The 26476-nt window shown below is 47.5% G+C and overlaps 3 protein-coding genes across 10 annotated transcripts in view; 1 reads left to right on the top strand and 2 right to left on the bottom strand.

The window, feature by feature from the left end:
- The window catches only part of LOC121593079 (neurabin-1), a 64451-nt gene that overhangs the window by 17342 nt on the left and 20633 nt on the right, over window positions 1–26476 (top strand). For 5 of the 7 annotated variants that reach the window (XM_041915139.1, XM_041915138.1, XM_041915136.1 and 2 more), the window contains 2 exons: window positions 14965–15450; window positions 22555–24119. In XM_041915139.1, the coding sequence (XP_041771073.1) occupies window positions 22571–24119 (1549 nt within the window). In that variant the 5' untranslated portion in view covers window positions 14965–15450; window positions 22555–22570. Of the gene's footprint in view, window positions 1–14964; window positions 15451–21292; window positions 21542–22459; window positions 22479–22554; window positions 24120–26476 lie in introns of those variants that run through there. The other 2 variants (XM_041915135.1, XM_041915137.1) reach the window with 2 other exon arrangements.
- LOC121593088 lies at window positions 16039–18556 on the bottom strand. 2 transcript variants are annotated; one of them, XR_006004728.1, is made up of 7 exons: window positions 18192–18556; window positions 17928–18119; window positions 17664–17855; window positions 17421–17592; window positions 17121–17200; window positions 16777–17061; window positions 16039–16633 (listed from the first exon to the last, which is right to left on the bottom strand). XR_006004728.1 is itself a non-coding variant. In XM_041915154.1 (6 exons), the coding sequence occupies exons 1-6, from the start codon at window positions 18493–18495 to the stop codon at window positions 16853–16855; spliced, it is 1149 nt and encodes a 382-aa protein (XP_041771088.1). In that variant the 5' UTR covers window positions 18496–18556; the 3' UTR covers window positions 16690–16852. The 2 variants fall into 2 exon arrangements, 1 of the variants encoding a protein (XP_041771088.1); XM_041915154.1 differs by lacking the exon at window positions 16039–16633 and having other exon boundaries at window positions 16690–17061.
- On the bottom strand, window positions 18732–21203 carry LOC121593087. The gene is made up of 6 exons (XM_041915153.1): window positions 20626–21203; window positions 20343–20531; window positions 20069–20260; window positions 19785–19956; window positions 19624–19703; window positions 18732–19020 (listed from the first exon to the last, which is right to left on the bottom strand). Exons 1-6 carry the CDS (start codon window positions 20963–20965, stop codon window positions 18821–18823), a joined length of 1173 nt encoding a protein of 390 aa, XP_041771087.1. The 5' UTR covers window positions 20966–21203; the 3' UTR covers window positions 18732–18820.

The following is a 26476-nucleotide window of genomic DNA, read 5'->3' as shown; positions in this document are numbered from 1 at the left end:
ACGCGACAGTAGCACGTGATGGTGCAGCGTGGTGTGTGTTTTCCGGGAGGCGAAACTCAAGTCACAGACTAATTAATGGTTGTTGCCCTACTTTATGCGCCTTCTCCATTCCCGTTTTGTCCGGTGTGGAGTAGAAGCAGTCGGTTGACAAAATCGCGTCACGTCCACGCTCAAGTGATTACTCGCTAAATGGGCGGTTGGGGACTCATTGCAAATGTCTAAGAGCAACGAGCTGCTGGTTTAATAGTTTAGGTGAAACAATGACTGCCCTGGGGGGTTGGCTCCTACCCGAGTGGCCAGTGGAAAGCCGGATGGGAATCAACTATTCTCTTTTATTCTGTGTGTATGGTATGCGGTGAAAAGTGAAATTTCAGCCTGTCAAATGCAAATTTCTTGTGCCATGCTGTGTCCAGTGGTTTCGCGGTTGCAGAGTTGAATGAACTTTAGGCAATATTTAACCAGCTTCGCAGTGGGGTTTGATTGTCGGGCTTTAGGGATTAGTATCTGTTTTTCATCTTTGTCATAAATTTTCACAAGATGACATTTGTTTTGATAAGTGGGACGCTTTTCTTGTTATCAGATTTTTGACATCACGCTGTGTAGGTGTATTAAATTGGAGATTGGGATTTAAAACATAAATGATAAGTTAAAAGCCAACAAAAAACAATTTTATCATGGATTGTGAATGTATGATTGGATTGGACAAAAAATATACAAGACAGATGATGTCTCGCTTTTATGCTCATTATGGATTCGAGAAAGTGTGACAAGTGCTTCGGAAGGTTTCATCCACTTTTTAAAAACATTACCTTCGGCGTAAATGGGTTTAAAGTTCAGTAAATTTAAAGAACAGCATTTTGAAAACAGCAAAAACCCTATTGCTTACCTTAATAAAGCCTTAAAAACACATTGGCTGCGGAAATGTGTAGCCTCATTAGTCTAAAATGCTGCCAGGTATTGCCCTAAATGGCGACACATACTTATTGCCACCAATAAATTCTAACCAAGACCATGCGGATGCATCCTCCCCGTATCTGCTGCGGGGAATCTTGCTCAGCGCCTTTCTCTCAAATGGGGGAACAAAATTGCATCAAATGTTTACACAACATTTTCCCGTGTTTTTGCTTCACTTGGTGTGTGGTGTCGTTCAGTTTCTTCCACCGTGTTGGGTTCTGTAATCAAATGCAATGCCGCATCGGTGCAGAGGAGTCTTTGCTAGAGCGGAACCGGCAATGCAACGGTTCCTGGGAGTTCCCTTTGGCCGGAGAAGATTGTCATCGGTGGCCCGCCATTGTCTAATTTTAGAGAGCGCTTAGCCGGAGTCGTATGCCGCTAGGGTACCGTCTTGACAATTCCGGAGGGGGTGGTACAATTCGTGGTGTACGAGATTTACAGCTGTCAGCATGGTAATGGCCTTCCGTATGTTGTCGTTACGGTTGCAACTGGGAGACGACGATCGACCAGTGGAACGATTTCCGTCCCTCGAGTGACAATAGAAATGTGTGTCTGTGCGTGTATTCCAGTGTGACGTAAACACGTTGGAAAAACTGCAACCATCATCACCTTACGCTGTGGAGGATGCATGCTTTCTATTGAAAGATCTATTTATCATGAGAATGTTGTTTGCTTTTCGAGCATTATTTTTTACATTGAAACACACACACACATGCGCCTGTATGGTGATGAAAAATGACGTAGGCAAACACAATGCAAGGTCGGATTGCGTAGGGAAATTATGCACGCACGAGCGCATTGCATCGCTGATTGTTTATAAGAAGGGCACAGAGAAGCCACACGAAAGGAAGCGGATTTCGTCGTCACCATTGTCAAACGCAAAAGCTTCAGAGCGCCTTCCCCGACACAGGTGTGTAAAAGAAAGTTTGTCGGCTGATGGACCATTTTCTGCATAAAGATGTCAAAATCGGCTCCACGGGACGGCCAATTAAGGTGTCTAAGTACCTGTTTTCACTACCGCTCGCAGGTAAGGGCAAATGATGTTGCAAGATGTTTCTTTCAAGCCAAGTCGGTACACACTTTAGTCTTTCTCCTGTGTTGGCCACTTGGCAACGTACCGGAAGATGTTGAAGTTTGTATCCTGTGTGTCTGTGTGCTTGCTGCGCGCCGTTAGTGACAAGTGACAGCCTGGCGGCGACGGTAACTATGGGGCCGCAACGCGTCACGGGTCTGCTGATTGATCTGCGCAAAGCGTCCGTGAGAAAATGTCGACTGGGCTCGATCTCTGTTTTTGTGTTTTGTGCCCCGTTCTCAGTGCTATTAATTCCACGCAGCTCCTCCAGTGTGTGTGTGTGTGTTATTTTCATTCGCCACAGGAAAGAAAAAGGCACACGATTAGAATACTGATTAGAATACGATTAGGTAGGAATCGTCGAATGCTTCGCTGTCGGAGAAGTTATAGTTTCCTTTTAGAATGTTAAACGTTAAGAACTTTAAGAGCGCGCAGAAACACGAACGCCAGACATGGACGAAATTCTTAAACCCTCTTTACTTTCAAAAAGCCGCTGAAAATCCGTTCAGTTCGTTTGTCTGCCGTTGATGGAATAATTTATCGAGCTCGACCGTTTGAATGGGCCGGCGAAGAGTGTCGTCTACAGCTGAAAAGCATCGACAGAAACTGTTGAAAGTACACCAATATTTACACCAAACCCACGGAGAAGAGCGTTAGGATTATCGGATTTACTGTCACAAATTGTGTAGCATTCGGCTGTGAGAGCAGGTTATGATGAAGCACAGGGGGAGAGAGTCTAAGCAGCGTCTCGACTGACGAAAGCAGACGATTTAATATTGATTTCTGATCAAATATTCTACCAAGGGTTTGGGGGCTTTGAGGGTGTTTTTTTTTCTTTCTGCTTTTCATCTATCACAGACACACGCCCAGGTATATAGAGCCCTCCGGTGAGTACTTTAGGCGGTCGCGGAAAATCAACTTCCGCCCTCGTTTTTGAAGGGTTGGGTTCCGTCATAAGGATGCCATTTTCGCCATCGAGCGAAATTGTGCTTACGCTTGCGTGGGGTGTAAAATATTCGTACTGGTATTTGCGCCTCCTGGGTGGATCGTGTCGACGGATATTTGGCTTTGCGTTACCTTTTCGGTCTCCTGCCGGGAACGGTAAACTTTGGGTTGGAGTTTTCACCGCCGGTTGCATATTTCCTTTTGCAGCCCATCGGCAAGGTGTATTTACTGAAGACAGCTTCACCGTAGCAGGAAGGCAGGAAGATTTAAACCTACATTTAAACGCCTGTCGTTTCAATCCGTGTAATGGTTGTGTTGGCAAGTCAACTTTAGGTTCAAATTTCGTAAGATTATTGGCTGTTAGTTAACCACAAATGTTAAGCCGGCAATCGGCTTGTTTTGGCTGCCTTTATTTGCTATTTTCAATGCAATACAAATACATGAAATATGTTTAATTTATAGAGAGAGCTTACATAAGTCAGTTTCTAACCAAATAGTAGGCAACTAAGACTGTTTTTTGCAGCTATAAGATTTCATCCGATAGCATCTCGAAAGAGAGTTGGTAAACATTTCCTTTGGGGCAAAATTGAATTTAAAATCTGAAGTTCTTGGGCGCTGTTAAAACCCATTTCTCCAACTTTGTTTTCCCACATCCGGAACACAAACCAAGACACACATACTGTTCGTTGACATTCGAAGCGATATTTTTAGCAAAGGAGACGCGCAAGCGGAGCATTTATTAATAGTGAACCTTCGTCTCGAGAGCGAGCAAGGGATGCGGCACAACTCCACTTTCTTTTAATGTTTATGGAGCGCCATGCCATGCTCCAGTGACGGGAGTGGGCGCCCCGGTCAGATTGGACCCTGGTGGGGCAGTGCAATGGCGGGGCGAGCGAACTGGCGAGATTAATCCAATTTTGATTATTGCACCGGGAGAAGAATTGTAAATTAAGCGGCTATTGTGACACACGGCCCTGACACAAGACAAGGTTTCGGGAAGGCTACAATCACGTGGAAATGGGTCTCTCAGCAGCGTTTTCACTTTCCTTTATTGTTATAATGGACCGAAATCGAGATGATGATGGGCGTGCTTTTGCTTTTTTGTTGTTTGTTGATTGGGAAGTGTAATATAAGTTTATGGGGTTAGCTTTCTACAAGCTCCAAAATACTGTTTGTTGATCGGTTTTATTGCATTGTTAGGAGTAAAGATTGAATACACTTGTTTCGTAAAAAGAAGCTTTTACGTTGATATAAACTATAATATGCGAATGATTTGATCTTCTTCCCGCTTGGCAACGTGCAATTCATCATCTGCGGGCAATCTGTGTCCTCGTAATCTGTCGCAACGGTTTTCATTACCTACGGGTGATGTGAAAATGCCCTTAAAATATCTCTGCAGCGTGTAACAAACCATAGCCGCATGGCGATGGATGGCCCTCTGGCGAGCATGCTCGTGTGTGTGGGTTCATTTGAGAATGAAAATTCGCGTGACGACGCAAAGCCACCAGACACACAGTCACACTGGAAAATTATACACATTCAAGCTCTCATGTCACCAAAAAAGCATCCCTCAAAACGAAAGAGAGGAATTCTACCCCGGTTTCGAGTGTGGAAGCCACGACCGTGGAGCGACAAATTGGCGCATCTGGATGTAATTAAATATGGCGCACTCACGTACAAAATAAACATACACTACTACTCTCCCGATGTTTGCATGCCGTTGGCAACATTAACGAGAGGCATTATGGGAGAAAAGCTGAAGTAATGTGTGAGGTCGGTGCCACCCAAAGCAGCATTATTTTAAAAGCAACCCGAACTATATTGGTTGCTTTCGAGGCGAGTCAGCGTCAAGTTACTCTGTGGAACACAGTGATTTGGTGTTTATACGGTGAGTGTGTGTGTGTGTGGTTTTGGTCATCGTGCGATACGGTTGATTGCATATGATTTCATGACCCAGTCATACGCGGTAAGCCTGCATTTCCGGCTGGGAGCAGCGATATGGGCGAGGCTGATAAGCGTTGCCGAAAGGTGCTGAAGAATGGACGACCAAGACGACACCGTCTGACCGTTGTGTGCTTGATGATGATAATGCTTTTGAATATTGTTACGCTGTAACTGTGCACAAGGCGGGACCTGCTACTGCTTCTACCAGAGAATCTGTAATGAAATTCAAATCAAAGTCTCGGTGAAACTATTGGACCATGAGCTGATATAAAACTGAGTTATTGGCCTTGACAGAGTACCCAGATTCAATTGGAGGCTATATAGTGTCGTTTTGTTTTTTTCTGGTAGCCGCGCTTGCTAGCCATTTTCGTCGAACAAACCATACTTACATCTATACAAGGCACTCCATTCTAGGTCACGGTGGCAATGCTCTGGTAAATGCATCAAAACTGCAAACTTGGCAACGTGATGGCGAACGATAAGATACGGTTTCGGATCATTCAGATTGACAGCGTCGTTTGTCAGAAGATCTCGGCTTCAAACCCTTTAAAAAACACACCAAAACCACAAACAACCCATAGGTGCAGTGCACAGTGCAACCGCAACTTCTCATCCAAGTTGTGCTTGCTTGCAGCATTTGGTAGCGGCGGCACGTGATTTTTCCTTCCATCACTACTAAGCAACCGCTGCGGTCGACGGTTAAACGTGTGCTTCAAACTGCACTGCCGTGTGGCCCTACTTTTGGAAGGAGAGGTTGCATTGGGTAATCTCGCGTGAAGCCAATTGCAGCAGCAACAGCACGACGATTGCGGCTACTACTACTACTAGCTGCAGAGCTGTGCTTGCGACAGGGTTGCATTTTCTTAAGTCACCAATTTGAAGGTAAAGATGAGGAGCGCAGCACCTTGGGCGCGTTTTCGTGTATATCAAGCATCAGGTTCGTGATTTTAAGCGTCTTTTTTCACACCGATTTCGTGTGCGAGGAAGCGAACAAACCTTCGAGTTATGTCACGCGCGCTTCAGCTGTTTCTAGTGATGGGGGAAAAAGGGCCGACTTGGTGGGCTTTTGTTTTTGGGTGGATTGTTTCTGCTTTGTCTGCTGTGTGTTGCGATGCATGTTTACCGATCGCGGGAGCCGCTTTCGGAATGCTTAATCGATTTTTCTCACCCACAAAAGCTCTGTTATGTGGCCGGTTATAATCCGGTTTTTCCGGAAAAGCTTCTCTATTAATAGAGGCTGCCTTGGTTGTGGTATCGATTGAATTGAGTCGTTGTTGTATTCTTCAGCGGTCCATCTCTGGGCCTCGTAATAACTAATTAGCTCACACAGGCTGCTTAAAGGGATGGGAACTCCACGGCCACTTTAATGAGCGGTGTGCGCGAGCGCTATAAGATCAATATCAAATTGGCCAAAAGCAGCATAGCGGTTGCGCTTTTTGTCATACACGCGCCCACCGTAATAAACTACCGGGTATAAAGCACGGTGATTTCATGCGCCACTTCACATCGCTGGTGCTGCGGTATTTCAACAGCCCAATTTATTGGGTGTAGAGAAGAATTGGCATCGGTGCTACATCATCAATCTTTGCAGGAAGACTGCGGAGGTGTGTATGTGTATGGTGCGTGTTTGGTATCCAATCCCGCTAGGCCCGAAGGTTATGGGGCGTCACGGCGGCAATCTAACGATCAGTTTTGTCGAGCATTCGATTAATGTCGACACTTATCACTTGATCAAATTATAAATATGGATAGTGGATTGTTTTTTGTGCGGTTTGGTGTTTAGCTTTGGTACGGATACTCACATCCGTAGACTTATGCAAGTACCACACCTTCAATGGACAGTTTGTCGGAGGACCTTCTTCACGAACGGTAAGACGGGGAATTGTACACCGGGCGGGTGTTGTTGCTCTGATTCTTTATGCCGTAAATGCGAAACGATTGCCGTCCGCTTGTGTGACTCTGCGTTGCCGTGACAAGCAGGCAGGCAGGAACCAAATTAGAGTGCGTCTTGGTCAATTAAGCACGGTAATTTGTAGGTTCTTGAATTGGATACCGTCACCTCGGGCTTGAAGTTAACCCCGCTGAAGAAGGTACACGTGTAGGGGTCGGCTTGCTCAAGACGTGGTGCGTTTGGGGCATGGAAATAAAACATGAAGATGAAGTTTTCCATTTTTTTATCAGCTGCGTAATTTTATTAACATTGTAGATCATCCTGTTTTGGTGATGTCGAGCCGAATGAGAAGAATTTCTTTACCACGCTCAATTAACTTCTCGTCTGGCAGCTCCACACAACTCCTCCAAGAAGCTCTCCGGTGTATCAAAGATGTCTCTTTGACAACTAGCGAAAAGGAGCAAACGTTCGGAGCGGGATTGTGTATTGAGTAAGTCTTCACCTTCAACGGCATTAGTTCATTGGATGCATATTAATGATACGCTGTGTACCCTTGTCCCTACCAGGAACAAGTACATCGGAGCATAAAATCTATGTACCATGGTCTAATGCTGATGTACTTCATAATTATGTTCATAAGCAGACAGAGCCACCTATCGCTAATTTCATTATGTGATGGGAAGTCATTAATTTCTTCCCTCACCCGTGCATTTGCAGTGTTTGCGTCGACGTGTTGAGAGTGTTGATAGCTCAACTCGAATGAACTATTAGGGTGGTAGATTCCCAACAATTATAAGTTTATCTAGATGTACTCTCGCTACTCTCTTTCTCTCTGCATCTAAACGTTGTTAACCAAGATATTTGATGGATTCGCGGTATAACACCCGCGACACGTGTAGAGAACATCTCTGGATTGCCTTTATACTGTACCAAACTGTATATGCAAGAGAGCACGACTAGTGAGACTGAGAAACACCTGGACGAGTTTTGTTTGGTTGCAAAGTCCAAACAATTATCCAGAGTCACTCACAATTATCTCAGAGTCACTGCAGTAGCTGCCAAGGGGGTTGCGTTGACGGGTTGACAGTATTCTCACGTTGTGTAATCGACAAGATCTCTGTCTCGGCTTGCGCTGTGTCGTGTGTCGGCATATGTTATGTTGTCATTTCCGGTATAGTACCTTTGTTTGGCCGCCGCTTTGCGAACGAATGTCTCATTGTAATGGCTTTAATATTTCCGGAGACATGAGATCTTCTTGAGGAAGTTAAGTTAAGTTTAGTTTCATTCTCCAGGAATACTTGAGCTATTTTCGTACTGTCAGCCTTCAATTGCTCACTTGAGAATTCAATGAAAACTTAATGTAAACGCACGTTCCAACGTGTTTATCCACCTTTTCGTAGTTGTACTGCGTAAATGCTCGTATCCTCGATTAAACTCGTCTGAGACGAGCACATTCCGGCATTTGGATATGAACAAACTTCCTTCCGGTAGGGCAAACAGAAAAGCCAACCGGTAGCAGGAAACTGCTCCTCTCGGTGAGTGTTCCAATTTCGTGCCGCAAACGGAACTGCTTTCACGACTTCAGATCTCTTATGACATCGTACCGAACGGCCGAAAGATTTGTCGTTTTTTGTCCGCCTCAAGTCCTGCGTCTTGATAAAACTTTGTTCGGCAAGTATTCTGCTGTACCGCAGGGGGCATCTCAGGCGAAACGAGCTCTATATCTACATAACGGTTAAAAGTTAAACAAACGTACAGCAAACGACAAAACTGTGCGAAACTAAACCGGTAGCACTGTGTATCTTAACGTCTCGGAGCCGCAGGGGATTTAGAAGGTTGACTTTGCGCGCTGTGCGATGTCGTCTACCTTTTTGGTTCAGGCCGTGCTGCTTTAATTTCGCTCAGTTGAACCGGAAGAGTTGTTTACTGGCGGAGGCAACGACACTAGATGGAGTGGGGCAGTATTCTTCCAGGCTCTTTGCGGAACTGCATTGAATTTGATGCAGTAGCGAAGCTTTTTTGCCATTAGTACACCTAGCATCTTGATGATTCCTCTCTAAACCGCCAACTCGACTTCGAGAGGGCAAAAAGCATCACTTTATGTGGGTGAACGGCCAGAAGATGAGTTCTCGAGTAATTGTGCAACGTACCCGATGATGGCGACCGATATTCTGGGTAATGGTGATGAACCTGGAACTGTGTGTTTTTTTTGCATTCCCTAACGATGTGATCTCCTCTCCTTTTGAATCTGATACATTTACGAAAGGAGTGGTGAAGCTACTAGGGGCAGGAAAATCGATAACCAGACGGCTGGAACGATAGCTTACAACGAATGGGCCTTCATTAGCCCCCTCCTGACGTCAGATTTGGACTTGACATACGTGAGGGTCGGCCACATGCTTGCGTTGCCCTCCAGCTCGGTCGTTCTCCTTTTGAACTGCTCGTCGAGGTTCACTAACAACCGAGCTGTGGCCTGGAGCTACGGCTGTTTGTTTAGCAAACTGTTGGGAGTGTCATCAGACACATGGGCCAGCTTTGGGCTGCTGCTGCTAGGCTTCCGCTTTTCCCATTTGTTTTTTTTTTCTGATGCTCCTGCTGCTGGTGAATTGAACGTTCCAGCACAATGGCGTACGGTGCAGATTTTATGCTTTCAATGGCGTCGCAGTCGATTCATTGCGGAGATGAATGGAGTACCGTTCGTTCCCTTGCATCTAGCCCTTCTCCTTCTTCTCCTGCTCCTACTCCACCACCAGTGGAATGTTTTCAGATCATCGTACGATCCGCAACTAGAACAGGTGGCATATGTCTGTGTGTGTGCCGCTTTTGTGGGGATCGTATTTGCTCATGAAAAATTCAATCTCTCATGACGTTGTTTTGCTTTTGCCATTAAGGTCTCCTCTTTCTATCTCTCGCCCTGTGTGTGTGTGTGTGTGTGTGTGTACATTGTGACGTAAAAAAGTGGACAGGTCGGCATTCGGCTCGTCTGAAATTGAAATCCCAAACTATCTGACCAACCGCTGGGCTGAGCCCCGGGTCGTATTCGTCGTTCCTGGTAGGCGCGCACGTTGCGCCCGCTGTGTAGGCTCTCTCTAATAGGCCCCTGTCATTATTTTTAGATGAGAAACAGGCTGCTGCTGTACCGAGGCACTTGAACGTGAACCTCAGGTGTAATTGCAATCATCAGTCGGCTCGAACTTGGCTGTATTTCCTCGTCCTCCCCGTACGGCCACACACCGTCTGCACTAGTTCGCCGTCGTAGCAGTCGTCTGGGCAACCTAATTCTTTCCTCTCCGTGCGTGCTTTCGGGGACAACATTCGATATCTGGCTTTGGTTTTTGCAATTTGCACTGCCGGTGGCCTTGTACAGGCGCATTGAACCGGTACTCGGAATTCCAGCACGCGCTGATGTAGTAACACTTCTGATGATTCCCTCCATCGTCGTTGGGCATAATTGGGCATAAAGGGAGGGCGAAAACGACCGAGGGAAAGCGCATATTTTGAAATGGAAATACTGAAGAAGAGAGAGGGAGAGAGAGAGATAGATATAGAGCTGGTCTCAAAGGTTCGCAGAATGGATGCTGTGCTATTGTGGGTTGGTTTACCTCTCCGGTGGTACGACCATTGAATCCTCTGACAGAAGCAACAAAAAGGAGGTCAATAATGTATGCTCATGAATATATGGGTAGCTTCAATGGTTGATAAGTTGAAATTGAAATGCATATTGATGATAGTGTAGAGCGCCATCGGTCGTACTCTCTGTGTCAAGTCCTGAGCTCCGGTAGTGTCGTGCCGTGTACGTGCGAGAGATATGATATCGATGATACACCATTGCTCCAGTGTACGCACACACACAGCATCGAGAAATTCACATCAGTCCCGGAAGAGGTATGAAAAATTGAGGAGAGAAACAGGCCGTTACCGATGGAAATGGAAAAGCCCAAAGCCTCGAACCAGCAGCGATCGAGAGGCAACAGCTTGCTGCGCGACCCAGTCAACAGGTTTAAAATGGCACGATTTGTGCTACTTATCGCCCTTGGCAGCTGCCGTTGCCAAACAGGCGTGGCTTTGATTATGAAAGCATAATACTAATGCTGCTAGTAGTGGTAGTAGTAGCAGTGCTTGACGAAAGTGAAGGCTTCGCTTGATTTATGATGCTGACGGTCGTGGAGAAGTTGAACGATTTCTTTGGCGTGATTTATTTTGGGCCTGTTTTGCTGTGGAAGCATGATGTACGTTTGATATTGGGATGATTAAAATTTTGAGGAGCTATTCGTGCATCACTAAAATGTATCATCCTTCACAGAGCTTGATGAAGATTGAGGGATTTAATGTGCGGTGCAATCGATCGGAGCTTACCGAAAACCTTAATTTCAACCTTTGTTGGAAATTTAACGATAATCTATGGTCTGATTTTCACTTCCACATTCCATCAGAAGCGCAACCGACGGCGGGATTATGCCAAATCGGTGCAACTTTATCTCTCCCAACTTCCTGCTCAATATTTAAAGAGCTGGTCACGCGTTTGGCCTTGAGTACCGTTAGAAATGCAGTCCCCTCAATGTGTGCAGACCTTGTTGCTTGCGGGGAATTTTCTTCCTCTCCAGAAAAGGCGACAAACATGAAAACGAGTTGGAGGTGCAAAAAAGCTGTGGAAAAGTAAGTGGATTTACCGGTCACTCCCATTTCATGCAGCTCGGAGGGATTAGAGAAGGGAGCCGGATGGAGAAATACCTACTACTTGTGCAGCACAAGCACAAGTTTTGTGGCATTAGGCGCACGTGTCTTTGGTATGCAGAAAATTACGCGTACGTATTGTGAGTGTGAGCAGCGCCTGTTATGCGTCCTTCGTTTCTTTACGCATCGCGATTGTAAGTAAACATTGTGGAAGAATATGAAATTTAGCGCATTGGAAGTAGGACATTGATACATTCACGTCTACAGTAAAGTGCAAAGATGGACTAGCAAGTGAAATCAATCATCCATTGGCCGGGATGTTGTTACCGTTTTGAATAATATGTAGGGCCGTTAAGTAAATTATGGGTTCCAGATTGCAGGAAACGCCTCAGGTCGCCTTTTCAAAACAATTATTTTACCCTAACCAGCAAATACATCGAAAGCATCTTCTATGGATGACCTTAAGCGTTTGCTATTCAATTGTTTGTGCTGAAATTTACTCTTGGCGGGCTAATTATCGGTTACTTTGCGATGTGCATACAGCTTAATTCCATATCGATCGACCATTTGGTCACGTTTGCTTGGTAGAGCTTGGCAAAGTACAGGGAACGTCCAAGAGGGGAACCCAATCGATAGCAAACGAGATGAAATCCATTTTAATTACTATAATGATCATTCTGCTTTGCGAAAGGTGACTTCTTGTGTGCGTTTCGGTTGGTCTTGTTCGTAAACGCCTTCTGGCAAACGTTCCGTTTCGTTACCAGAAATTATTGTATGGGAATAGTTCTCCCTTTAGCTATCGTTAGGGAATAGCTGCTTGTACACGAAGCTAGAGAAACCATTTCGCAGACAGCGCATCGTTCGAATGCTGTGCCCTGGACAGCAACTGAACTTCGCTGTTAAGTGATGGGAGTAGCTAAATCGAACATGATATAATTAGGTGTCGAAAATGGGCATTCTGTGTTTGCTTAATGGACGTTTATCGGTTTCGATAGGCTTTTAGTTACATTTATAGAGAGAGAGAGTAGAGTTGTCTGTACTCTATACGAATGCTACATTTTTTACACTGATTAAAAATGTTATTGTAGCAGTACAGACTGACCGCTACTCACACCGAAAAAAAGTTGTTCTTGTTTCCAAGCACGATGACTCACAGTACCTCACAAACACTTCTCATTCTAACAGGCTGTAAAGTTGCACCAATTCGTCACCCCATACCTTATACAGAGCAAGTAGTGCAGTCTTAAATTTCGTGTGTCGATTGATACAACCATCTTAGGAGAGCTTAAAATTAATGGAATAAATTACAGTTTGGTTCCGCTGACGGTTAGTTCTGCTTACACGTTGTATAATGCTATACAACTACCATGTATGTTTGCAAGAAAATTACATCAAAGCTTGTCATTTTTTGCTGGAAAATGACAATGTAAATTTTGTAGAAATGAATGTTATATTTACAAGAGGGTTGTGTTTCCGTTTTTTCTTCTACATATCGTGTGCTAACAGTGTGTGAGAATTAATTTTTGGATAAAGTTAATCCCTGGGACGTACCGAAAAAAAAAATCCGAATCACAAAACGATTGATAGCGCGAACGAGATTAGCGGACAGTGTCATAAATATGCAATCGTTTGTGTGCGACGATGGGGGACAAATGATGGGCTCTAGCAGAAGGGGGAGCAGCTGTATTTCCGAACAAGATACATCTATATTTGCGGCCTGCAACGATACGGCCGACCGTACGGTCGAAGTTAAGAAGAAATGGTCGTCAATCCATTTTGAGTCATTTGCATTATTCAGCAGCAAACAGTAGACGCTAGCGGCTATAAAGAGGTCTATCAGGGAATTTTTGAGATAGGCTTCGTTGATGTGTATGTGCGCGTGTGTGTGACGTACACGATGAAATGTAATGTTTAAACAATTGTATAACGAATTTTATAGCGTAAATTGTTTTATTTGTCGTAAACATGTAAGATAAAAACACAAAAAGCGAATTGTACGCGCAAAGGTCAAGATTGATCGTTTGTTGGTGGATCTGTTACAAAAAATTGAGGATTCAAATTAAAAAAAACCACCACAACAGCCAAAAATATGCCAAGGATGAAGAAAATTTCGTTTCTTAATTTTTTTTCCATGGTTGGTACACACGTACAAGGCGTTTAATGTTGCGGCTTCTTTTATACACCTCAACCACCCTTCTGATGCGTGTGTTTTCCTTTGCTTTGTTCTCGTTCCGGGTGGCTTCTCGCGTGGCTGGCTACTACCCCGACCGGAGGTCATGGTGAAACAGAATTTTCTCCATTTTCGAAACAAAGAAAAAGTGATCGGATGAGGAGGCGTACGGCTCGGATTGTAGAAGGTTTGTTGTAGCTTTGCGTCCAATTGCATCTTTTGAGGGTTGCGGGTTTTTTTTAAAGCGCTTTGCAAGAAGTTAAAGTTAGACACATCATGGCACAGCTTATCGCTTCTTGTACACTATCTTTTCGCGCTGTTGTGTGCCGCTGACGTAGAAGTTGCCATCTACATAATCTTGTCCCGCGAAAGAACATGTCATGGTCAGTGGGCACGTGATGCGGAAAAATGGTGTACCTTGAAATGAAACACTCTCTTGAAAGGTAATCTACCAAACCAGTAAGGTTGATGGTGAAGGTGGAAGGAGAAGCCACGCTGATGTTTGAAACGATTTCATTCCGCAAATAATATTGTTCATTCGTCGATTTCTTCAAATACTGCCCTACCTTAGTAGTGCAAATGTTTTTGTTATTCTACAAATTCGCCATATTTTCGACCTCCATTTTTTGATTATTATTCGCCAAAAACATCGCCTTTTCGTGCGTTTACGTGCGCGGGCTGCTGCTGAATATTTGTGTGTGTGTGTGTCCATAACAATAAATAAATAAACAAGCGTGTGCGCTGCAAACACTTTGAAGCGTAAATTGTGCCTCAAACACTTATCTCCGCCGGCTGCGGGCAGAGAGTGGGTAGCGGATGGTAAGGAGAACAAGTATAAAAAAGCGGGGGGGGGGAGGAATTGTGTTTCACGCTTCACCACGTGCGAAACACAACAGCAAAAGCTATCGAATCGGGGGAGAAAAATCAAACGAACCAGTCAAAAGCAGAAGTGTATTCCCATGTTAAAAGAGTTTAGTAGTTAGACGATCTGGTAGAAGGAAAAAATGGGGAAAGAAAAAACGATAATAATGACTATCATCGAATTAAATAGTGCGGATTAACGCATACCACCACCCAACTGAAAAGATCGTGATTTTCATCGATGAAAACCCTAGTTGATGACAGATGGGAAAATAAACTGGATGGCGATAGAGAAAGCGAAGAATCATTAACTCTTGGAGCTTAAAGAAGTTGTATTTATTAGATTGGACAAATTCAAACAAAAAAACAATGCATTTGTGAACGGAAATATTTTGCATGTATTCTCATTTCTTGTTCACTAATCAAAGATTTCTTATCAAATTCTCATTCCAGATGTTATGAAAGACAAACAAAACAAATACACCACGAGAGAAACGGTTGGAACAGTTGTCAGGCAACATCATAGAAGGATGTAAACTATACGCAGCAGCAGCAGCATAAGCGACTGGTTATTCTCGCCATAATAAAATGGATCATATATTTAAAATCAACTAAACAAGGCCCGGAACATCGCAACGGAACGGTGGAAACGGAACCACGTGTACCGTGTCAGCAAAGCATATCCGGTGTTAGCCGGCCTGTACGTGATTGATAAAGCACGGCCACGGACTTGGCAAGCTTGAATGGAGAAACACAGCAGCAGCAAGTAAAAGCAGTGTGCTTGCGTGAGTGTGTGTGTGTGTGTGTGTGTGTGTTTGTGTGTCAGTGTGAAGTGCTGCCACTAGAGATACCACTAGAACCCCGGGGCCATTGTACCGGAGCAAACGAAACTGAGCTAAAGGGAGAAGAAGCTGTCGCTGCTGATTTATTTCCTGTGAGGTAAGTAGTACCCCCCGCGTTTGGGGTGGAAAGGGAGAAGTACCTTTTATTGGGGATGGTGTCATCGGCACCAACCTGCCCCTTCGGTTTGGTTGCAGCACTGTACTCTCCACCAACACCTGCTATAAATCTGGACATAGCTTGTGTGAGTCAAGTCGATGTGTCTCGGGTGCTGCCGGACAAGATGACAAGAAGTTGTAATACAATGTAATTATGTCGTGGCTGCGGCTAGTCGTCGTCGTACTCTGGTCGTGAGTTAGTGGCTAAAATTAAATGTGTCACAAGTTCTCGGTATGAAGTGTGTACGCGCGCGAAGGTGTGGACGTTCTATTGTACCCGGCCATGTAGGGCGTGTTTGTTTTTCTGATTAGGCAATAAAGCATGGTATGGGTATGAGTGAAGGTGGAGACGATTTCTCCAAAGGCAATAGAAAAGACGAAGCTTTTGTGTTGAGAATAGATAGTAGCTGTTGTGTTCTAGTCTTATTTACCGTTAAATTAAATTGTGCTTGTCATTGGAGACAAGAATCATCTTGTCTAGAGCTTATATTGAAGTCCACGCCTTTACAATTTCAACGACCCAATTACACTAGTTGTATGTTGCTGCTCCATTTTTAGGCCTCATAAAAAGGTGCAAGAAATCCCCATTCAATATCCTGCTCGGTAAACGGATTTGCGATGTAAAACATGCCTTCCAACATGTGACACGCTACGTAACCTTTCCGACACATTCTGAGCGCAAACATTGAACTCGCAGGCTACCGTTTCCACACTTTTGCTTCGATTGCGGTGAGCTGCAAAACTGGAACAGGTTTGCTTGAGCAGAGCCGCCATACCGCGTGTATTGGAAAGGTCAGGCGTGTTTGCCACCTAGTAGTCCGGTGGAATGTATCGAACGCTTGGACACTGGGCGTCACTGGAAGCGAAAGCCTTTACTGCTCTAGTAGATCGAGCCAACAGTAGACATGTGTGCTACAGAGTGGTGTGGTGTACAGTTACCCAAACCATAACATATCGACCGACCAATGCGCGATGTGGTTCAGTGTTATGGAAAGGATACACTTACCCGAATCCCCTCCTGGTTAATGCATTGCCGCACCTTCACATCGCGCTAGGCGGTAGGTCCGGTTTCCAATGTCATCAACGGGATTTAGATTCTTTCGGTTTCGGGCTTGATTGTTCACCTGAGAATATGGGTGAGAAGTAGCGTGTAAACAAACAACAATCGTAAGACGTAGGCTATTTTCTTGCGGCGGCATGCACGATGATGTATCACGTATCAAACACACACACACATGCCGCATACGATTCATTTTTTCCAACTAACGTTTTAGATGTTTGTTGCGGGAGATACGCGGCGCGATGGAAGCGAGCCAAGGCGGAAGCCACCACCACCACAGCAATCAGTCCTCGTCGTAGAAAGCGGAGTTGTAGATGAACTTATCGCATGACTCATTCGGTGCGACCTCCGTCGTTACCACGAACCCGTCGCTGTCGACGCAAAACAGTTGCCCGTTCTGGTCCTGGGAGTACTCGTAGTTCCCGTTGCCGCCGCAGGCCAGCGTGAACGGTATGCCCGCCTCCCGGTAGATGATTGTATCACGTGCACAATCTGCGAGGCGAGAGATGAAATGATTTGTGTGGACACCCATTGCCGCTTGCACTACTTACAGCAGTTCACCGACGAGAGCATGCTGGAGCGTATCTGAAACGAGCCAATCTTCTTTCCGTCACGCCAAGTGCAGTAGACGCTGTAAAAAAAGGGGATTGGAGAGCGGGTGGGTGAGTAAGAAACCATGACCGTGAACCGTTTGGAAAGAAAGGCGCGCACCGACAGTGCTGCCACCACCAAAACCGACCTCGTATCGGGTGAAAGTCATAAGTCACCTCAAGCACACAGCCAAAGTGCTCTTACGCGTCGAGGTGGTGGCACGTTTTGTACTGTTGTTGTGACTGAGCGGGCTTACTTACACTCCATTTTCCACCTTGTACCGGCCGTACGCGCCGTCGTAGTCGCACGGAATCTCGTTGAAGGTGACGCCAACGGTACCGCGCGCGTAAAACTTCTTCAGAATCAGCTTCTGCGCCTGGGCCGCACTTTCGCACTGGCGCAGGTACGACTCACCGTGCAGCGTGCTGTTATCTGTGTGACGGGGAGCGCGCCAGAAGGTTAGCGAAGATGGCCGGGCTCGATCAATGCGCAAGCATACTCACAGCAGGGCAGCAGCTCCCACAAGCTTTCATGCACGACGGTCGTGCCCAGCTGGACACTGCCGGTCAGCTCGTCCGCACACCAGCACAGTCCCGAATCGCACTGCAGCTCCTCGTAGTTGCCGTTTTGCGTACAGTGCAGCGTGACATCGAAGCGGCCCTCCTTCTCCAGCTTATCGCGGCGTCTGCTGCAGGCTGGCAAGAAAGAGTGGCAAGCAGATCTCAAACTTTGCATTTCCGTATACTCTGTCACTGGTGTGTCCTTACCGCAAGTCATCCGCTCGGTGTTGCGGTACCAGTCCCAGCCGAAGATCCGTTTGCCGTCCTCGCTGTAGCAGAAGCAGCGACCGGACAGCCGATCTCCCCGGCACTGCTTGGCCGCGTACGTCCCGTCCAGGTTGCACTTCGGGATCCAGCCGACCAAATCCTTATCCAGATGCATCGTGTGCAGACAGGTGGCTGAAGAATGCAAACCCCAACTTCAACTAATGTCTCCAAAATCGTTTCCTGAGAGGACCTAACGTAACTCACAGCGATCGTAGATACACTTGCGCCCAACACACTTCAGGCCCGGCGCACAGCGCCGATCGGGAATGTTCAGGTTACACACGGCCAGGTAGGTTCGACCGCCGCGGCAACCCGGACAGCAACCGTTGAGCGAACCGCCCGAGATCAATATCTCGCCCTTGGCACAGTCCTCCTGCCGGATGGAGGAGATGCATCCGTAGGATGAATCACAGGTCGGTGGATCCACCGCAGTGGTGGCGGTGATGATGAAGCAGCAGCAGTACAAAATAAACACCGGAATACGCGGGAACGTGAAGAAATGACCCATCGTGTTTGGTGGGGACTCGGGCGGAAGTTTCTTTCCGACTAAAAGAGGTGACAGTAACTACACGCTTGCCTAGCCTAACCTTACCCCGTCACTGGTTGGTGACTTCATATCAGTGTGATTTTTTTTGGGGAAAATTGACTTTCGATGTTAGTCACGATAAGATCTCACGACTCAGTGATATCGTTTCGAGAAGCGTACGCTTTCGTGGAGGGAAATCAGTAAACTATTTGCTGTGATTGATTGAAGATGATGGGCACGGTGGGAAACTCTCATCACCGTCCGCGACACTTATACTAAGCTTATACAGTTTATTTTCCTAATTTGATCACATCAGGCTTGCCCCGAAAATGTACTGCTCACAGTTGGTCTGTTCCGACACGTTCTCGGCCACCACGTACCCGTCCGGGTCGACGCAGAACAGCTCCCCGTTGCGGGACTGTAGCGGCACATAGTTCCCGTTGCCCTCGCAAGCCAGTGCCATTTTCCGGCCCGCCAGCATGAAAAGCTTTTCGTCGCGTGCGCAATCTGTGAACGGAAGGAGAAGAAAGACGCACGGTGGTAGTAAAGTGCGAAATAGCATGCGCTTTTAAAATGAGCTCTGGTGCGGGAGGACCAGGCTGGTTGGTTGAAACAATGTGTTGTCGGGTTGTGTGTTGCCATCAATTTCCGTGCCATTGGGGAGGGAGTGTGGAAAGCGGCCAAGCGGTTGTTGCGTGTGGAATGGTGTGGTTAGTCTCGTTAAGTAACCCACGTTAACGGGCAATTTGTTTCGCCGGGGATGATGAAAACGAACTGCATCCTGCTGTGGTGGTTGTTGGGGTGGCGGTGGTGTGTGAATTGCTTGCTGTTGGCGCATTCTTGTGCCGTTTAGCTTTTGTTTCGAGCGAGCGCGCCTCAAAAAAGTCGCGAAAGCATTTGCGTTGCAGAGCAGATTGCATAGCATTGGGCGCTTACAGCAGTAAGCGTTTTAGAAAGCGTATCTAAGCGTTCCGCCTGAAGGGTATGCAATGTGATGTGATTTTAGGTCGCATTATTTCTAACAGCAATGCCGAAAAGTATTTACTATGGAATGTCTGAGTTTTGATTGCGATAATTCAATTTGTATATCTAGAAAATATTATTACTTACTACAGTTCATCGCCGACAGTGTTCGGAGCGAAGTTTTGTAAGGATTAAGCTTCGTCCCGTCATGCCACGTGCATGCAGCTCTGGGGGTGGTTTAAAAAATGAAAGGTTTGAAAATAATACTAAACCACTAAATTAAGCTCTGTCCATTCCAACCAACGTACTCTTGCCCTTCGATGATGTACCGACCGTGGCTGCCATCGTACTCGCACAGTGTATCGGTGAACGTTACGTCCCTGTGCCCACGGATGATGAATTGTTTGCGCTGAAGTATTTGCGAAAATGCAACACTTTCGCAACGCCTCAGATACTGTACGCCATGAAGTGTTTCGTTATCTGGAAGGGAGCAGAGAGATAGACAGAGAGTGAGAATGGAAACAGTCAATTTCAAGCCCGTTGAATTATCGATCAAAATGGGGACTTAGGTTGTCTTGACACAGCTACTAACAGCACGGGAGCAAACTCCACAGCTCCTCCGGGACGGCCCGAGTTCCGGCGGTTTGGGTTCCAGTTTCCGAATCGGCACACCAGCAGACACCCTGGTCGCACTGCAGCTGCTCGTAGTTGCCATCCGGTGTGCAGTGCAGCGTCATGTCAAACCTTCCTTCCGCTTCCAGGTCGGCCCGTCGTCGGCTGCAGGCTGCAAGGCCAAACACAAGCCACACTGTAATTATCACACCACGTGATACGATAGAGAGCCTTCCTAAGGCTCTAACACTAACCGCAGGTCATGCGCTGCGCCCGATTACGCCAGCTCCAGCCAAAGATGCGTTTGCCCTCGGCGGAATAGCAGAAGCAGCGGCCGTTGATTTGATCGCCCCGGCATTGTTTGGGTGCGTACCGGCCCCGGCTATCGCACTGCGGAACCCACTGGATGCTATCGGGGACGTGATGCGTCGATAAACAGTCGCCTGCCCAGACGGGGTGGTACGTGCAAGTGAAAGTTAAAAGTTAATAACGCTTCCACGTGCGTGTGAGTGCCTTTTTTTTAAACCACACTCTCACCCGTATTCAGCCGGCAAACACTACCAACACCACAGACTAGCCCGGGTGCACAGGTGGACGGTGTTTCAACTGCATCGGAGGTCGTTTCGGTCGTCGTACTAGTGCCGCACGGTGTCCCAAGGGCAAGACCTCGAACACAGCCCGGACAACAGCCACCGAGGACGGCCGTCGGTGACCAGAACTCGTCCGGATTGGGACAGGAAGTGATCGCGGGAAACGAGAAACATCCGAGTGTACTGGCACAGTTGGGAACTTTCTGCGCCGAGATGATAGGTCCTATCAGCGCTAAATTTGCTAGAAAAGCTTGAAATCTCCACGACTTGATTCTTGCTGGTGTCATCGTTGGATTGTGTCTCGCCCAGAACTGAATCCATCGATCGGTCTGAACCGTTCCATAGTGTCTTTAGCCCTCTTGAGAACACGCTATATCTGGTTTATGATGAGGATTGGCCTGTGAAGTGCCTAACCTAGCCAGTGCTTGTTCTGGTGCAGTCGCTGCCTGCGCTGGCTTGTGTTGTGAGAAGGCTAGTGGTAGTGTTTTTAGCCACCCGGTGTACTTATCACGGCAGTGTCCGACAGCTTCGTGTTTTGGACTAAACAAGACTTCCGAACTGCTACGCCTCGGCACCACCACCTCTCGTGACAGTGTTATCAGTTGCGCCTTGATGTTTGTGTGCCTGATCAGTGTGGCCGGTCGCGCAAAACACAACACACAGTCGCATTCGGTTGTTTGGACGTTCTAATGTAATACGCGGGGCTGATTAGTTGTTTCACCGGCAGCGGTCGAATCGGAAGTGTTCCAATTTTTGTGGAGTAACAAGTGAAAGACTTTCAAGCAGAGAAATTAAAGACGCAGAAGAGAAGGAGTAATTTAGTTTTCCAAGTGTGATTTCATCTGATTATTAGCAAAATGGATGTGAGTATAGTGTTGATTTTACGAAGAATTGGTGGAATCAGACAACATTTATTAAACGCTATCAGTTCCCTTGAGTCGTAATGGATTTCTCATTGATTTGGAAGGCTCTAGGGACATTCGTTTCTTCCAACATTCTTCGATTTATCGAACCCGGAAAAAGGCTTTACCAATAGAAATTAAAACCACTTCCCCAGGCGATATCTATGTAAGCTGCACCTGTGATTGGAATGTGCTTCAAATCTCGCTCGTAACAGAGTGTTCCCCCTTCTGCGTATGTTTATGACATCACAGTACACGCTCGGCGCTCGCAGTATCGAGCATTGAGGAGCGCGCAAACGTCTGATAAGACACTTGTACTGTGTGTTTCTTATCGCAAGCGACAGCACCGGTGCAAAACCCTCCTCCAACACAGTGGAGAGTTCCGTTGGCTGCTTGTTTTATTTACCGTCCTGTCGCTTTGCCTCTGTGATGACCATCTTGAGGTGTCTTGCTTTTTCTTTCTCCCCGACAAAGCAAGCAACATTGGCGCTACGTCGGACATTACAGCGATGCGCATGGTTTCGGAAGCGCTGCGCTCAAGATTGTATCAGTTCGATTGGCTCGACATTAGTTAGAATGTTATTGCTCACTGAACTGGCACAGCGCGTGAGTGGAAGTTTCCTCGATATTCCTTGTGGTTGTGAGTGTGTTTGTGAGCACGATGGGGGGGAGTATCTCTGCCGTCGGGAGAGGCATTTTCTTGCATCACCAAGCAACGCTATCACTCAATGGTGTCCAGTATCTTGCCTTTGAAGCCGCACGGTGTGCTAATCCGCGAATCAGAAGTGCTAAATTTTACAAGATGATGCCCTCTAATTGTTGAATGCAGTTTTTAGCATAACAGACCGATAGGGAGTGCCTCCTTACATACCCATAGACTGAAACATGCATTGTCTAGGTAGTGGGGAACAATGTGATTGCCATTTCAATGACATAATCTGATACCAACTTTCCATTTTTTCTCCCTCTTTCAGAATCAGCACATTAACCATGGACAAATCGACGGCCACCGCCGCCCATCCGTCAGCGGCAACGGCCGCCGCCGGGCCTAAGGTATCGCAGATAGCGAACCTCTTCCAGCGCAAACCGGTCGAGCTCGCGCAGGACGTACAGACGCGCAGCGGTGATCGACCAGCGGCCGACAGTGCCACCGCCGCAACCCATTCCCCCACGGCAACGGTCGTGCGGACCGAGTCACACGCCGCCCGCTTCAACAACGCGCGCGCCCTGTTCGAAAAGCTGGGCGAAGGGCGCGTCAACCGTCCGCCACCGTTCAGCATCAAGATGTCGCACTCGAGCAGCCGGGAGGACAATCTGTCCGACATCGGTTCCGGGCCGGACCGGTCACCGTCGCCAAAGAGAAAGCAGTTGCAGCAGCAGCCGCCGCCGCCGACGGCCATCAGCAACGGCATCGGCAAGCTCGACTCGAACCGCATCCTCAACCAGTCCCGGCTCAAGTCAGAGAAGCCGGAAAAGCCCGAAAAGCCGGAGCGCAAGTTTAACTCGCGCGAGCTGATTGAGAAGCAGAAGAACTGGACGTCCCACTTTTCCAAGACGCGCACAACGAAGGGCAGCGATTTCAACCGGTGCGATATCATTCGGACCGTACCGGGGACGGGCATTATAGCGGGAGCGGGTGCGGCCGCCGCCACCGCTGCAACTGCGGCCCCACCGGTCAACTCAGCGCCGACCACCAACGGGAACTATTCAGCCATTCCAAATGGAAGCGCAAAGGAGCCGCTTCCACCTCCGCCGTTCGCAGCGGAACGAAATGGGCATGGGGTGCACCATCGGCTACCGTCCCCGAGTGAGCCACCGCCAAGTCCGCCGAAGCGACAGACGCCACCACCGCCACCGCCGGAGAAGGGCCCGCGGACCGCCAACCTGCGCCAGAACTCGTTCCCGAGCCCCACAAAGACACCGCCAGCAGTGCCGCCGCACGCCACCGATCCGAGCTCGCTCAGTCCCACAAAGCTAAGCCCGGAAAAGCTGAAACCTCCACCGCGGCAGGCGGAACCGCCACCAGCGGTTACAGCACCGCACGCTAACTTGCCCCCGGTTGCACCGGTGCGAAGCAGTACCACCGTACTTACGACGGTCCATCACCAACAGCAGCAGCAGCAGCAGCAGCAACTAGTCGAACAACAGGTGCCACCGCCTCCACCGGAGAAAGCGATTCGTAAAAAATCGCTGGAGGGCAACCTGGACGAACGGCTGCCTGCGGTACCGGCGCCGCCGACAGGTAACGGGGGCTTCAAGTATCCCGAGCTCGGACCGCTTGCCCGACGGCAATCGTCTGAAAAGGACACGGGCTCGGGTGGACTGACCTCACCGGCACACGCCATCAGCTCGTCGCCGTCGCCGGGCGCGAGCGCTTCGTCCGGTCCGTCGTCGCCGATCCACACCGAGGACGAGAAGCAGGAAAACGAGTCGACGGAAAAGCTGATGAAAGCAGGCAGCAGCATCGAGCGGGACGACTCGTCCAGGGCCGAAGACTCACCGCCGGCGCACGAAGCGAAACCGGTCGAGGAACTAAATGGTGAGTGTTAGATTACAACACGTGTTGGAATAGTAGAAGCGTTCCTAGAAGGTAGTCATATATGTAGGGAAAGACTTAAACAAAAAAAAGTCATCTCGCATGCACCAAATTTCGAAAAGCCATTGTTTCTAGTCACGGAATCTTCGCTCATTAGGACTCTTCATTCTGCCAGCGCCCAAGCACACTTCACGAGGAAAAGGTTTTCCGATCTCGTGCACATCCGTCTGGGGGTGGCAGCAAGAGCGTGTGGTTGGCTAGACAAAAGCGTTGTTCATTTTCAAAGGGTAAAAACCCCTATTTTTGTGTGTGTTTGTCGCAGGAAGTCGCAAAACGTGCACTTCAAATGCTGCCCCGTTCTTAGACGATAGGAGAAGTGTACGATATATTTTATAAAAAAAGCCACTTCTCACCGACTTCCGATTCGGCATAATACGTGACCAAGCATACAAACGCTTGAAGAGAGCTGAGCGGAATTCTTTAACCCTTTTGCTGCAAGGCACGAGCGAAAAAGGGAGCCAAAACTCGACACAAAACGAATCTGAGAAAGGGAAGGCAGTGCCCGATATAATAATAACTTTTCGCCATAATGTAACGCTGTGGCTGATGAGACTGCTACACGAGGTTTAGGCTAATTTGCACTGCGTTAGGGAAAATGTTTTGCGCTTTGGTTGTGGTTGGTTGCGTTCGGAGGTTGAACCTTAAATCTTGTATACCGTTAGCAAAGACAGGGGGCACAAGATTTTGTCACAGTTAGAGGGAAGTCATCAGCAAAAGGGATCTCAACGTTTGGTAAAACATGGGTAGATGGATGCGTGTGTGTGTAGGCAACGCCACTTGACACTTTTCGCTACGGAAGCTGGTGTTAGTTCCGGTAGGCGACGAGCGTAACGTAAATTTGCTAACGAGTCGTATTTCTGCTAAAAACCCATAAGAAAAATCATGTAGCCAAGCGTTGTAAATGTCATCTGCAGTCGTTTTAACGCATTCTTCAAAGCAATATTCTGAAAGTAAATGTAAAGTCCTGAATCATCTTGGCCCACCTAACTCAGAGAGTGTAGTAAACCGCTTGCACTAGCTATTGGCACACCTTCACACAGCACGAAAAGTGGCAAACTGCTTCCAGATGCTGTCCCGGTTGATGGTGGGGTCTAGAGCTTGTAGGCGCGAAAAGGAACATAAATTTCACGATCGAAAATCTTCCCCGGAGCGTCTGGGGCTGGTCGGTTGAAGTTGGGAATAATATTTTGTTTTCCAATTTCGCCCGAGCGGACACGGGGGCGAAGCGAAACCAACAACACCACCGGCTCGCTAGCGGACGTGCAAAATTGGCCTATTTTTACCACCACATTGGTGCCGCTCCCGAACACAAAACCGCCCGCGGGGGCATCGTTTGTGCACCGCGACCGCCCGGTGGAGTGCAATGCAATGCAAGTCCATTGGTAGGTTTATCGAGGGCGTACATACCACCCATTAGTGAGTCGGTGCGGCATCGAGAAATGCAAACAGTTGCTGGAGCCGTAGTGCCATCGTCTCGTGAGGGATGATGCTACGCTCTGCACCCTCTCCCCTCTAGAGCGGTTAATTCGGGAATGGTTGCGCTGCAAAATGGGACAAGCATAATGATGTTGGCTGGTGCACTCTAGCAACCATTTTTAATCCCGGGGCTCGAGGGGTTTTAATCCGCTCAGTTGCATGTTGCAAAACAGTGCTCTGGGCGTGTGGTCTATATGGGGAATTTTTCGAACAAATACAAATTTTCCCGGGTAAAGATGGGATTAGTAGTGTGTATGTTCATGCCAATGGAGCGACTATCAGATCTTTCATTTTGTGGTTAGCTGGTACATGCATTACTATTAGCTATGTTCTGGCTTTTCCGACCGCTGCTTGTTAATGATACGCTAAGTATCGTCACATTTCAACGATCAAATCAGGAACTATGTTTTTCTTACTTGAAACGACCATTGACATACGGAGTGGCACTTAGTGCTGCACATTGTCGCTCCCCCCGTCGCTGGATGTAGTTAAAATGAGAAAGAATTAGCGGATACTGACGATTCCAGCAAAGATCAACCAAAATCCGGTCGGTGTGAAATAACGTCCCAGCGTCGACGATGGAGAAAGTGCACAAATCCCACCCTCAGTGCACCAGAAGTTTGTTGTGCATTTTCCATCACACTTTCTGTGTGGTGTGTGTGGTGTTGTGTATGCACAGTCCCTCCCTCTGCATAATACACCATTCCTCTCCAGCGCGTCCACTTGCTTCGTAGGGCAGCGTCGCACTCAGAGGAGCGAAGGCTGAGGCTACGTTTTTATAAATAGAATCTCAATCTCTGGATGTGTGGAGAGCAGGGAATTTG

Source organism: Anopheles merus, chromosome 2L, assembly GCF_017562075.2.
Source record: "Anopheles merus strain MAF chromosome 2L, AmerM5.1, whole genome shotgun sequence".
In the NCBI taxonomy this organism is placed as follows: domain Eukaryota; kingdom Metazoa; phylum Arthropoda; class Insecta; order Diptera; family Culicidae; genus Anopheles; species Anopheles merus.
This window is presented reverse-complemented; position numbering and strand designations above follow the sequence as displayed.